This window comes from Lampris incognitus, chromosome 8, assembly GCF_029633865.1.
Source record: "Lampris incognitus isolate fLamInc1 chromosome 8, fLamInc1.hap2, whole genome shotgun sequence".
Lineage (NCBI taxonomy): Eukaryota > Metazoa > Chordata > Actinopteri > Lampriformes > Lampridae > Lampris > Lampris incognitus.
The window spans coordinates 7017470-7031890 of NC_079218.1; the positions used below are offsets into that span (position 1 = coordinate 7017470).

Here is a 14421-nt window from a genome sequence, read left to right on the forward strand (position 1 = left end):
TTGTTGTACAACATAAAAAGATGTTAATGATAATAAATGGCAAACAACTCTGTATTTACCTGGGAAAGATGCATGCTGCTCTCTGAATCAACTTCTACGCACTTCTCAATAACCTCTGGCAGTCTTTGCAAAGCCGGCTGGTGTGTGAGGAGCATCACATGATCTGTTTTACTGCCCTTGCAAACAATATTCTTCAATAGATCCCTCATGGAATTCAGGGTGGTCTTCATAAGGTCACATTCTATACTGACACTGGGCAAGACGGCCACTAGCCGGAGCAGCAAGGTTACAGTAGGGTGGCTCTTTGACTCAGGGTGGAGTAGTGTTTCAGAGATGGATGTTGGTGGAGCAACATCCTGGTACTTTTCTCTCCAGATAGCAGCCCAGGCATTAATTTCCTGCTCAGCAGTGTCAGGCTCAGGAAGATCCGTTTGGTAGAAACTAAATGGCTTGTCTGTCGACTCGGGGGGAATGGGCTGTGGATTACAGGAGGGTAGCAATGACAGAACAGATAGAGCCTTCAAGTGGCTGTCTGAGAAGCAGTACTTCATTTCCTCGATGAGACTTCTTAGAAGAGGAACACTCAGGTTCTCCCTGTAGTATATCTCTGGGGACTCATAGTTGTTGGCTTCTTCTGGGAAGAAAAGTTGTTCTAGACCCACCTTGGTCACTAGCTGGTATGCTTGCTCAAACCAAGGGGCATGCACAGTGCTTATGTTCTCCAGCATGTTGCAAAGCGTGTCAATGATTACAGGGATTTTTTCCACTTCACAGATAATGTCTGCGGGGTTGCCACATCGGAAGACAGTGCTGCAGTTACGAAGTGGAGTACAAGCATTTTTCAAGATCACAAGGGTGACAATGAAGTCCACACTTCTCACTGCAGTAGAGAGAACTTGTGCATGTAATGACATAGCACCTGTAGAATTGGAACTTATAGATTTTAAGCAGCCAACGATCCCCTCTAGTGTGTCAGCAAGGATATCAAAGAAGTCCTCTCTTTTTTTCCACCTTGAGCAGCAGGTTTCTGGAATCTCTTCCAGGGCCTCCCTCGGGGCGTTCAACAACCCATCAACAGCCTTTGCCAGTTGTCGCTCCAGTTCAGGGGACTGATCGAAGAACAATAGCAGATCTTCTGCAATATCCAGCATCTTTTTTACTGAGGAACAGGGCACACTCCCAGCTAGCCAGCAGGCAAGGCCACAAGACTCACTTGGTGTAACAACAGACAGAGGGTAGCTCTGGAGGAAATCTAATGACATTTTCTTCAAGCTCTGGCAAACTGAGCCCAAGTGCATGAATGCTTGTCCACGACATTGTGACATTGGCAAGCCCCAGTCTTCAGTGAGAACTTTTACAAGACTCTTTGCTTGGATATCATCATCACAGGTCTCATCGATTGGTAAGAAACCAAAAAGCTCAACTTTTGGAGCAGATTCACCCACATACCTGACAAAAACAGGCAGATAGGTCTTGCCAGATATTCTAACAGGTTTGTCTGTGATGAGCGAGAAGAAAGGAGAGTCCTGAATTTCCTGGAGTATTGCACCTCGGATTCCTTTTATAAGCATCTTCATCAATTCTGCCTCGTCTGCATAGTATTTTCTGTCACACCCAAACCAGTGGCACATGCCAAGCTCCTGGACGAAAAGTTCCTGGTCCTCTGCAGAGATTTCAGAGAGACTGCAATTCTTTTTTCCAAGGAGTGCAGCCAGCCTGAATACAATCTCTAAACTTTGACGGTTATCTCCTGTGAGTCCATTCTCATCTACTGGTTTCATGTCTTGGTCGTCATTCTTGTCAATACATTGCTGAAGCTTGGGTTCTTCTGCTTCCTCTTTGACATGAACTAAAATGACCAAAAAATAATAATAATTAAACATTTCTAAGAAACAATTATGTGTAAATAATACATTTATCAGGCTACAAATGTTGATTTATGACTCTCCTTAAACATGTAACTGATTATCACTTTCAGTACCAAATACATTATAATAAAATTAACAAAATCCATACCTTCCATGTTATTTTCAGAGTTCCTGATGAAACTTTTGGCTTCTTTGTCCTGAAGGTACACACAGCGTGAGGAAGAATGAACAAATTGGGGAAAAAAACAAAAACAAAACATTAATTTGATTGAAAACTGTCAAGAATATCATTATTTTCAATTGAAGTCTTTGGATAAAATTAACAAAGTAGGCATCTCCAACATTAGTCTTGATTCTCAGGCCTCCCTTGACAGTCCCTTTTCAACCAACAAACGTGTCCCGTTGATCAAACCTAGCATAAATGGGAAGGTCCCTGTGCCATTATCAGCTGCCCTTTCCTGTTGTTAAACAGTTCTCTCAAACATGTCATTAATTTTGGCTACTATCCTGAAATCAGTGTGTGATAAAATCCAGTGCGAGATAGCTTCCTCAAAAACACTTTCCAAAACTGCAAACTCAATGCCAGAGAAAAAGAAGCAATCTCCTAGCTCCAGTTGATAATATCATACCAACAAAGGTTCTTAATCAGAAATCAGAATCAGAAATACCTTATTCATCCCCAAGAGGAAATTGGATAATTTCAAAACTCCAGGAAGCTTTTAACCTGTATGGAATCAAGTTTGGTCCCAGGCAAAAGCGATTTCTTTAAAATACTTCAAATATATATTATGACTTCTAATTTACTCTCCATCTTAAAACTTAACGCAATTGTCTCATTATACATTCTCAATACCATCTGAAAGGGAAAGGCTTGTCTCGCAGAGAGAGAATACTTGTTCATAGCCTTGGGGAAATATGGGTTTGGATATGCTTTCTGCTACTGGATCAGAATATTGTATGGAGTACCAACGGCCAATCATTACACCTCCAACTATCCATCCATCCATTATCCAAGCCACTTATCCCAATCGGGGTCGCCGGGATGCTGGAGCCTATCCCAGCAGTCATTGGACACGCAGGCGGGGAGAGACCCTGGACAGGCCACCAGTCCATCACAGGGCCGACACATTCTTCTTTTTTTCCCCAATGCCCCCCTTTTTCTCCCCAATTTAGTATATCTGGCCAATTACCCTGCTCTTTTTGAGCCATCCCGTTCGCTGCTCCACCCCCTCTCTGCCGATCTGGGGGCACCCCGACCAACCAGAGGAGGCGCTAGTGCAGCGACCAGGACACATACCCACATCCGACTTCCCACCCGCAGACACGGCCAATTGTGTCTGTAGGGACGCCCGACCAAGCCGGAGGTAACACGGGGATTCGACCCGGTGATCCTGTGTTGGTAGACAATGGAATAGACCGTTACGCTACCTGGGCGCCAGGGCCGACACATTCACACCCAGGGACAATTTAGTACGGCCGATTCACCTGGCATACATGTCTTTGGACTGTGGGAGGAAACCGGAGCACCCGGAGGAAACCCCCACAGACACGGGGAGAACATGCAAACGCCACACAGAGGACGACCCCCAAGGATGGACTACCCCGGGGTTGGAACCCAGGACCCTTCTTGCTGTGAGGCGACCGTGCTAACCACTGCGCCACCGTGCCGCCCACCCCAAGTTATTTCATTCTGTAAATCTAGAAGGACCTAGTGTCTGAAGTGAGCCAGCATTCACTAGCATGCTGTAATGGCACCTCTATCTTTTGCTCTTAGCAATATCGGGATGTTTTCTTATGTAACGTGACTGCTCATCCAGGCTGACTGTTTATATCTTCCAGTTTCCACTGCTAACTTGCCTTTTTCCTCAAATGTAAACGCGTTCTGCTGTAGTCAATAGAAATTAATTTCAGTGGGCTTTGCCAAATGTTAAATCGAAAGACTTCATTACCCTTACTGCAGTCTTGCACAGTTTCAGTCTCCTGTGAGGCTGCGCCAACATTCACAGAACCCCCTGATGAAGTGTAATTTCCTTCTATATTTTATCTTTACTTCTTCTTACTTCTGTTTTATATTAAGTTACCATCAACACTGATATCTTGTATTCATTCCCACTTGCATAGGAAAGCACAGCACAGGAAAATGACTTGGCCTGCTATGTTTTTATGTAATGACGTGGGGGATAAAAATCTTTTTTAGATGATCAGACATACATACATTTTCACATATGAGTCTGTACCTCAGTAGTACAATATTGGTTATTAGTTGCAACTTGCCAATTACAATTTACAACTAAAATCCATGTCCCTTTTGTTGCAAAAACTTGTTGAGGAAATCAGCAAGATCTCTTGGCATTTAATTATTTACTGTAAAAAATTCAAATCTAATATGCAAGGCTTTGCCGATGTACATGCCAAGATACCAACAAGGCCGGTATCTGCACTGATTTCATTCCACCTCAAGCACTGGAGGGTAGTCACTATTTCTATTTGACATTGCAACCAATCCCATTTCCTGAGGACTGGTTGAGAGTCCAAGGTAAAGTCAGAGGTGACATGCAACAGATTCCTCACAATCAGATGATCTGATTTTATATCCTGTGCAACCATCCTGACCCCGTTTTACTACCAGTTTACCCTTTCCAATTTAAACTTGACGGCTATGTGGATATCTACGTAGGTATTTTTTAATCTATTGCATCATGGAGCGTTTTTTTGTCATTAGAACTTGAAAAGGACAGACATGCCATGCAGGGCTCTTACGAAAAATGACTTTATTGTACATCATAGGCCTGTCCTTGATTTGAAGTGTCGAAATACTACTTATATGGTGTACTTGCATTTTTGAATGCAACCATCTTTTCACTTATTCAAATAAAACTGCTGTTCTGTAACGCATTTAAATCTTTTTTAATTTTTGATATTTCTACTTCCGTTTTGTACCAAAATCTATACTTATTTTTCCAAGCAGGTGAGAAAGTTATCCACACAGTGGAGTTAGAACTCTTGTTTTATGGGTGTGTGGGTAGCGTGGCGGTCTATTCCGTTGCCTACCAACACGGAAATCTCCAGTTTGAATCCCCGTGTTACCTCCGGCTTGGTCGGGCGTCCCTACAGACACAACTGGCCGTGTCTGCGGGTGGGAAATCGGATGTGGGTGTGTGTCCTGGTCGCTACACTAGTGCCTCCTCTGGTTGGTCGGGGCACCTGTTGGGACAGGGAGGGGGAAGTGGGGGGAATAGCGTGATCCTCCAACGTGCTACGTCCCCCTGGCGAAACTCCTCACTGTCAGGTGAAAAGAAGCGGCTGGCGACTCCACATGTATCGGAGGAGGCATGTGGTAGTCTGCAGCCCTCCCCCGGATCGGCAGCGGGGCGGAGCAGTGACCGGGACGGCTCGGAAGAGTGGGGTAATTAGACCGATACAATTGGGGAGAAAAAGAGGGAAAGAAATCCCCCCCTCTAAAAAAGGAACTCTCGTTTTATTAAGTAACCTTTTGACCATTATGGTCTCTGTAAGACAGGCTTTTGCCTGATGAAGACTCTACTGGTCTGACTGTACCCTGTTGTTTAATTTAAAGGGACATTTCACAGATGGCTTTGTGTACGTGCAACCAGTACTGATGAGTAATGTAGTCGATTGAAGCAATAAAGTCCTGCGCACATAATTTACGAAAAAAAACGACATCCTGCTCAGGCTTTCCCACAGTGCCTACACATACCAGAATGCATTGCACACAAGCTTCGGCGTCATTGTCCATAAAATCCTCTGCACTAATATTGCGGGACGTTGTTTCCGCCATTGGAAATGTAGCTCACAGAGAGAATGAGGATGTGTTTTTTGAACAGCATCTTTAGAGTAGATTAGAGTATCGGAAACCCTGCTAGGCTGTGGTTTTTTTCAGCCACCAAATTATTTCACAATACGTCACTTGGAGGCTGGAGAGAAACTCAAGTTTCACTGCCACCCCTGAGATGCATAAACAGTCGGGAACAACTGTAGGCCTTTTTCATGTGCTATCCCCGTGGAAGATAGACGGAGATGATGTTGAAAATCTGCAAACTTTCCCTTAATTTAACATGGGAGCGCTAACTCCTGTGTGCAGATAACCTCACCTGTTATACATTCCTTCCATTTCTTACTCCTCTTAGCAAAACGTATGGATGGACTGAATGGGTGATTTTTTTTTTTTAAGGACAAACGGAAGGCTAGACAGACAGAGTCACACACGCTGACTTAAAAAACAGCACCACATTAATGATGAAGAAATGCTTACCAAACAGATACCCTCTAAGGCTTGAGGAGTGATCTTCAGACACTGGGCCACCATGCGGTCGAGATCTCTATTGAAGTCCGTGCCCACATGCAGCATGGCCAAGCATGGAGACCTGTCTTTCGGACGCGTCTTTCTCAGGTACTCTTGGAACATTTTGTGACGTATTACCACCCCACAGTCCTCAAGTGCTGTGCTGGGTAACACGGACATAACCCTCAGTAGTGTGTTGATGTTTCCAAAGTACTGCATGACTGGCAGACGCAAGGTTTGAAATATAGAGTCTGGGATCGTCACTGATGCAACTTTGGTCTTCCATGTCACTCTCCAGCAACACAGCTCTGTGAAAAAGTTGTCAGCGTCAGGAAGATCACTGCTATAGAGAGGAGGCTTTGACTTCAAGCTCTCAAACATGTAACTCACAGTTACAGAGCATGGAATCAGGGAGAGGAAGTTGAGAGCTTCCTTGTGGTCATCTGAAAAATGATCCTTAACAGCGTTGATGAGGTTATCCATGAGGGGAACACTCAAACCATCTTTGTAATAACCAACTGGCTTTATCATGCTGTCTCTTGGCAAAGATGAGTTTTCAGGCACTTCAATCTGCACTCTTAGACTCTGTGCCATAGCACTGGCTTCATCGAACCAATTCTGATGAAACACCTTCATATTCGTTTTCACTCGGTTCAGCGTGGCCACAATACCACTGATTTGGCAAAGCTGGGAAGCGGCACTGAAGTGGTCCTTTTGAAGCCCTGCGCTCAGCTCTCTAGTGAAAGAGGACGTGTTCTTCAAGACTACCATAGCCATGATGAAATCAAAGTCCATTATCTTGCAAAGAAGTGTCCCAGCTTGTTCAGACACAAGAGCTTTCCATCTCTGTGGGTTGTTTTTGATTTTCTCTAAACATTCAACTAAGGGCTCTAGCATCTGCACAAAGACCTCATAAGAATCGTGCTTTTCTTGCCAAAGGACACAGAACTTTCCTTGTAACTCCTGGACTTTCTCATAGCTCTCTCTGAGACCAAAAGCAATGACATGGTCTAGCTGTTTTTCAAGAATGGTACTGCTGCCAAAAAACATCAAAACCTCTTCAAAAGTATCTAAAGCTGCTTTAATGGCAGGCACTGGAATGGATTTTGACCACCACGTGTTGAAGGAGTAACAAGAGCAGTGAGTGCTTATAGCAAGAGGGTATTTTTCTTGGACTTTGCAAGCAAAGGCTTTAAGCTTGTAGGACACTTCGCCAGAGCCTAAGTAGGCTTGACCTCTGCAATATTTCAAATCCAGACGCCACTCCTCTGTGACTATTTCTAATAGGCGTTGTAACATGGCATCACAGTCAAGATTCGCGTCAAGAAATCCCATCAACTCCATTCGCATGACGTCGAAACTATCCACAAACCTCAGAAAGAGAGGAAGATGGTCTTTGTCCCCCAATTTCACGACACAATCAATAAACAAGGAGAAGAATGAACTCCCTACTTCCATGAGAATTCCCTCTCTGACTGCATCCTCACACACAGTGAGAACTTCTTTCATCTCAGACTTGGACACATACTCAACCTCCCCTTCATGTTCAGCAGAAACTTCACCAGCTGACCCACGACAGCTGTTGCTTGCAGTAGTCACTGCAGCCCGCAAAGCAGATTTGAGAGCTTCTTTATCAGTCTCTGCACACTTCAATTCCACAAGCTTCTCAGCCTCCATCTCTATGGTCATGAGTTGCACTTCTTCTTCATTGTCCTTTTCAGTGTGACTTCCATCATTCTCTGAGTTCGCCACTGAAAGGTAGAGATGAGAATAATCTTTAGGGGTGTTAGAAAATATTGATACACTCAAGTATTGTGATATTATTTCTTGTGATACTGTATCGATTCTCAAAGCCACTATATCAATTTTTAATTGTTTACATGTAAAGGTTTGTGACAAACATTTTGTGTTGTAACCCCACGACCGCTAGATAACAGTGTTGTAATCTATCTTCAGCCATTTGACTCTTCCACTCCAACCCAACAACATAAACTGAGACAGGAAGTAGCATAAGCACAAAGAACACAGGGCTATGAAATCGCAATATGTCGCCTTTCTTACACGATATATTGAATCGTAACAAAATTATACAATAGGGACTAAAGTTGTAATCCATTACATCTATAGATGTTTTCAGGGTACAAAAAAATAAATGAAACACCTTGCTTAAGCCTTACCAATTCAACATTTAGTTAGTACCCAACATTAACAAACATTTTGATTAAGAGCTGTGCCAAATTGAAAACTTAAAATGAAATTGCACAAAAGGCTGACACTTGTGTAGTAAAAACAAGTTTCTCACCTTGAGGATGCTTCTCCTTTAGCTGATCATCCTATGGAAAAAGCAAAAAAAAAAAAAACAAACAAACAAAAAAAAAAACAAGGACAACTGAATCATTTGAAACTGCATGTAAATTCATGGGATTCAATATGATATACACATGCAAATAACAAGCATAATATGAGACAAGAAACTCCAGTATGATCCCACTTCGCTACCAAAATATACTCACTGTTTGGAGCAATTCCAATATGTCAGGATGCTTTTGCACATAGGACTCCACCATTTGTTCAACACTGAAGTGAACATCTTGGTTGACAAACACAAAAGCCATGTTGCATTGTCTCTGGTCCTCTGGTGTGGCCCTGAGGTAGGAATGGCATCGCTCCAGCACCATATTATACTGCCCATACACATCTGCCTCTGCATTCACACACGGAACAGTACCCAAAACCCTCAGAAGGCTTTGCACGTTTGGATAAAATCCAATATCTGGAATCTTTAGCGTTGCAAAAACTGTGGTTGGCAGGATTCTGCGCTTGCTTGCATGCCTCCACTTCACTTCCCAGCAGCCAAGCTCTTCATAAAATGTGTCAGGCCTGGCAAGGTTGTTCAGGTTGGCATCTGCCACTTTATCCCTGCGGATACTGAAATTGTGGTCGGCCATGTAAGATGGCACCAATGACAGCCATCGGAGAATTCTCACCATTTCAGTGCTGAACACTCTCTTCACTTCTGCTGTTAGATACTGCAAAATAGGCCGACTCAGAGCTTCTCTGTAAAAGTCATCCAGTGGCGTTTCAGTTGTGGTGTCTTGGTCTGTCCCTGATAAAGTTTCTGGCTTTGTCACCTCAACTCCAAGCTTCTTTGCTCGGCCCACTGCATCTGAAAACCATTTCCTGTGGAATATTGCAATCTCCTGCTGATATTTGTTTACCAACTTTAAGGCATTGGAAATTGTGTACTGCAAGGTGCTGCTGATGCTGATTATTCCCCTGAGACTTGAATTGAGTATGCTAACACAACAGAGGGTGTTCTTCAGAACTACAAGTGTGACAATGAAATTGAAATTCTTCAAAACAGGCTTGAGCTTGGCTAACTGCTCAGCTGTATCTTCATCTACTTTTGAGATCATCTCATTAATACAGTTCAAAAATGGCTCAAGGATATCCAGCATGGTCTGAAAGGCATCAGTGCCATACTCCCAATTACCATGGTAGGCCTCCTTGATCCTGTCCACTTCACCCTTCACATGACCATATGTCGCCTGAATCTTTCCGTCCAATCTACTGCAAATCTCTGGCGTTCTCCTAAGTAGCGCGGCCACCTCCTCAACAGTGTCTGCTACTTTCTGAATGGAGGACACGGGCATGCAGCGAATAATCCATATGTTAAAGGCATATGGGTCACTAGGTGACAAAACTACCTGTGGGAACTCCTGAAGGATCCTGCAGGTAAGGTCTCGCATTTTCTGACACATGCTGCCCGTGACCAGATAGGTGAGCCCCCGACAATGCTCCATCCTCAGCCCCCACCTATTTCTTAACTCTGAGAGAAGCACGTAAAACAGATTCTCAGCATCCAAATCACAGGGCAGAAAGCCAATGAGGTGCTTTTGAGGAAAGCCAGAAACGGTGACAGACCTGATAAAAACTGGAATCTGCTCCTTTCCCTCAATGTTCGTCACATCTTGTAGAAGAATAGAGAAGAATCGTGCCAACCTCAAGCTGTTCTGCATCTCCTCCCGCATGAGATCCTCGCTAAATTGGAGAATTTCTTTCTGATCAATTTTCTCCACACATAGAGGATGCAGAGTCTGCTGACCTCTTGCACCTCCGATTGGCTCATCTGTGTTGATGCTGGCACCATTGATGCTGAATCCAATGAGCGCCAGGATTTCCTTGAAGTAGATCTTAAGAGTCTCTTTAGCTTTGGAGCTTGTCGCATCCCCTTGGGTTTGGTCATCTTGTGGTGATTCATATGTCACACTGTTCTCTCCAGACTCTTTTTTTGCCTCCTCAGACACACCCGGTGTTGCTGAATTTTCTAACATGGAAAAAGTGAGAAATTAGAGGTTGAGGTGGTAAAAGAAAATTAGAAATATGGACAGAGGATCAATATTCAAACCAAGCTTCAATCACACATTTTAACATGGTCTAGAACAGTGGTTCTCAACTGGTCTGGCCTCGGGACCCACATTTTCCTATGGTCATTAAGTCGCGACCCACTTTTATTGAAATCAAACCAAGCAAAAATGGGCTAGTAAACACACATACACAATGTCCCCGTGACCTTTTTCTTTTCATAAACACAAAATAAACAAATCTTTTCATCCTTGCATTCAGAGCACATTACTCTCGCAATGACAAACTGATCCTGATTAATAAACTGATGAGTATCAACATCACAACTGTGTGATGCTGATCCCAGTGAATATGAACAAAATGAACACCATAACGGCATAAGAGTTTACACACATAATTATCTATTATGTGTGTAAACATAAGTGTTTACACACATAATAGATAATCTCTTCAAATAGGCCTACCTACAGTGGTACCGTAAGTGGGTATAATGTTATGAACATCCTAAGGGCGTCAGACTAGAGGGGGCGCTCAAATTTTTTTTAAATGTAACTTTATCGCTAGTTTTTCCTCTTATCCCACCCGATTACCCAATGGCATATGGCCAGATCTTGTCAAAGACCCCTCTGATTCGCGATCCACAGGAAGGAGAGATCCACAGGAAAGAGCCTACAGGTTCAGTCTGGGCTATGGTGGTACCACATTCCTTTTTGTTAAGAGCATTTTATATGTAAATTTGTCAAACTGAGAAGATGGGTCCCTTATTGGAGAAGCTGTTGATGAGGGGGTTGTTGGGCAAGCTGGTAGCATGGGATGAAGGTAGAGGAAGGGGTTTAATGTTTAGAGAAGTCAGGAAAATAATCAAATAATTATTTGATTAATTAAATAAACAAAGGGCGCTCAGTCATATTCTTTATAGGGGCGCAAAATCCTGGCGGCACCCCTGTAGGTCTACTAAACGGCCCGTTTTCCCTTAACAGGAATTTGGGGAAGCTAATGAGATAGTTGGGGTTGTGCTTTATTCCTGGTAAGAGTTTCAAATTCTGCGGTGATCGATCATGCTCAGTGTTCAACCTGTTCCTCTGTTTTGACTTGCACCAAGGCACACATTAATGTACGCAGGCCCTTAAAATATATATATATATATATTTCTGGGGTGTCCGGGTAGCATAGTGGTCTATTCTGTTGCCTCCCAACACTGGATCGTCAGTTCAAATCCCTGTGTTACCTCCAGCTTGCTCGGGTGTCCCTACAGATACAATTGGCCGTGTCTGTGGGTGGGAAGCCAGCCGGATGTGGGTATCGGTCGTGGTTGATGGGGCATCTGCTCGAGAGGGAGGGGGAACTGGGGGGAATAGCGCGATCCTCCCACGCACTACGTCCCCATGGCAAAACTCCTCACTGTCAGGTGAAAAGAAGCGGCTGGCGACTGCACATGTATCGGAGGAGGCATGTGGTAGTCTGCAGCCCTCCCCGGATCGGCAGAGGGGGTGGAGCAGAGACCAGGATGGCTCGGAAGAGTGGGGTAATTAGCCAAGTACAACTGGGGGGGAAAGGGGGAAAAAGTCCCTCCTCCCCAAAAAAAAACATTTCTCCAAGACGAAAAATGCGATTTGTGATTTAAATGCACGTGTTCTTAAAATTAGGATAGACTGACTTTGACTTGACAACCATGTCAGCCAGACAATACGTGAATGTGCACCAGCACCCAAGTGTGAATGCGTCTGATCTCCTCCTACAATACGCTACTGAAGAGCTGAATGGCTTCCTCATTCTAACTGAGTACCACGGGTCAAAATCACCAGCCACCAAAACTGGCGTCATGCAAATTATGATTGACATGCCCCAGAACAATAGTGTGATGACGATGATGCCAAAGATTGTTTGCATAATTGTGGGCGGAATTACGAGGAGGCAAAACGCTATGCCCTCGCCTCCGATAAGCAGGGGACACACTTGGGATTAAACAATGTTGAATAACACTTCTTCGTGGCTATAACCAAATTAATGTATCCACAAGAGGTCCTCGCTCTGCAACTAGATTCTGATGGATCAGCGGCGTGAGATGAGACAGCAGGAGATGGCATGATTTGGGTTGGACAGACAGTCAGTGCGGGACCACCAGGTAGACTGCATTCGCATACTGTTCACACAGAGACAACTCCAACTGATTATGCCAAAGCAAAAATATGCAGTAAGCTCGACAACGTTCTTTGTTTATTTGACATGGACATGCTGACACACATCAGGGACTGTGCTGCTGCTGAGGCGTACAGCGTCTATGACTGTCTATGAATGAACTAAAAGCTTTCGTTGGATATGATCGTGGAATATATAGTGGCAGAAACCTGAATATTGAGAGCTTCTGGTGGGGAGATTTTTCAGAGAAACAAGAAATCCTGAGTTTTTTCCATTTCGACTATCAGAGAGGAAGGGCACGAGCGTCTGTTGGCTGATAAATGATCATACAAACCTGTTTTCTACAACATACAAGCGTTGAAACTGATTTGGTTGTGTTTGAAAAAGAAACCCCCAAAACAACAGGATTGATGGATGACAGCTTAAAAGCATGGTGTTTAATACTTATGCATTAAAAATAGGTAGTAGGTATTATTTTGACTGCAAACATTTGCTGCAACAGCGCCCTCCCGCTGGTAGGCGTATATTCACGTTTGCCTGGGCGCTGATGTAGAACAAACGGGTTGGTTTTCTAGAGTTAAAATATGTTGTTGTTTTTTTTTTTTTAACTACACACTCCGCGACCGATTCAGGAACGAGCCCGGAAGCCACTTTTGGGTCGCAACCCACCAGTTGACAAACACTGGTCTAGAATATCTACAACTACTACTTTCAGCTGCTCCCTTTAGGGTCTAGAATATGCACGCACAAAACAGGGTCACTGAAAATACAGTTGTGGGGATGGGTCTTTAGGTATGCTTAAAGCCTCTCGTGTGATATGAGGATTCTAAAATTCTACAAAGAAGTAGAAAAGTGAGCCAACCTTTAGCTTTCTTCGCTGAAGCGAGTTCCTCTTCTGTCTGAGTAAATGAAAAACAAAAAAAATGAACAGTGAAAAAATATTGATGGACAAACATTAAATACGCATACTCACTAGTCATTATCTACAAAAAGTAATTGTATGTATTCAGTGGAATAATTACAGCGTCTCTCGCTCGCTTTCTGTTACAAGTTGATGGATTGTTCGACGGTGTTGCAAAGTCAAATATTGTTGGAACTGCGTCTTTGTTCAGGACACAACCGGAAGCGCTCTGAAAAACACAATTCATATCCCGTTAATGTCATTCTAATATATTTACCACTTAGCATAGCCACATTTACGTACGCAACACTTCATCATTCTAATACATCTATTGTGATCAAAACTCCAATGATTTTTTTTAGACAAAAACATCAATAAAATTATCTTTTTAAGGTGTGCATTTATGTGTTTACAAGGTGTTCATTTACAAGCATGTAGCTACATTTGACATTGATTGTTATTCCTATTAATTATAATATATTGCAGAATTATCAGTTGTATGATGGTACACACAATAAACGCCCACCTTTTCAAACTTTTACCAGCTATAAAATTAGCATGCTAGCAGTAATTTGCTCTTAAAATGGTCGTTTTCACAGTATTAGTGATGCATTAACTAAACATGACAGAATGCTTTTGAGTCCTGAGGGGACTTTTTTGTCATATCCGTCCACAATGTTGGTTCTTACCTGATGGGAGATCAGAGATGGCTCAAAGTGTTTTGCACAAAGTCTGTAGAGTTTATGCAGCTGTTCAGGGTCTTTTGACGCCAAGTCTTGGCGACGACAGTTGTTCAACCATTGTTTACAGCTGCAAAGTTGTTAAAAAAGAAAAAAAAGGTGTTA

The 14421-nt window shown here is 43.3% G+C and overlaps 1 protein-coding gene across 1 annotated transcript in view; it reads right to left on the reverse strand.

Annotated features, from left to right (window-relative positions):
- Positions 1-14421, reverse strand: part of si:dkey-250d21.1 (uncharacterized) — a 38154-nt gene that overhangs the window by 3791 nt on the left and 19942 nt on the right. The window contains exons 2-9 of the mRNA XM_056285330.1: positions 14266-14386; positions 13698-13805; positions 13538-13574; positions 8685-10498; positions 8474-8504; positions 6142-7922; positions 2017-2065; positions 60-1849 (exon numbers count right to left, since the gene is read on the reverse strand). Coding sequence (XP_056141305.1) covers positions 60-1849; positions 2017-2065; positions 6142-7922; positions 8474-8504; positions 8685-10498; positions 13538-13574; positions 13698-13805; positions 14266-14386 — 5731 coding nt within the window. The remainder of the gene's footprint in view (positions 1-59; positions 1850-2016; positions 2066-6141; positions 7923-8473; positions 8505-8684; positions 10499-13537; positions 13575-13697; positions 13806-14265; positions 14387-14421) is intronic.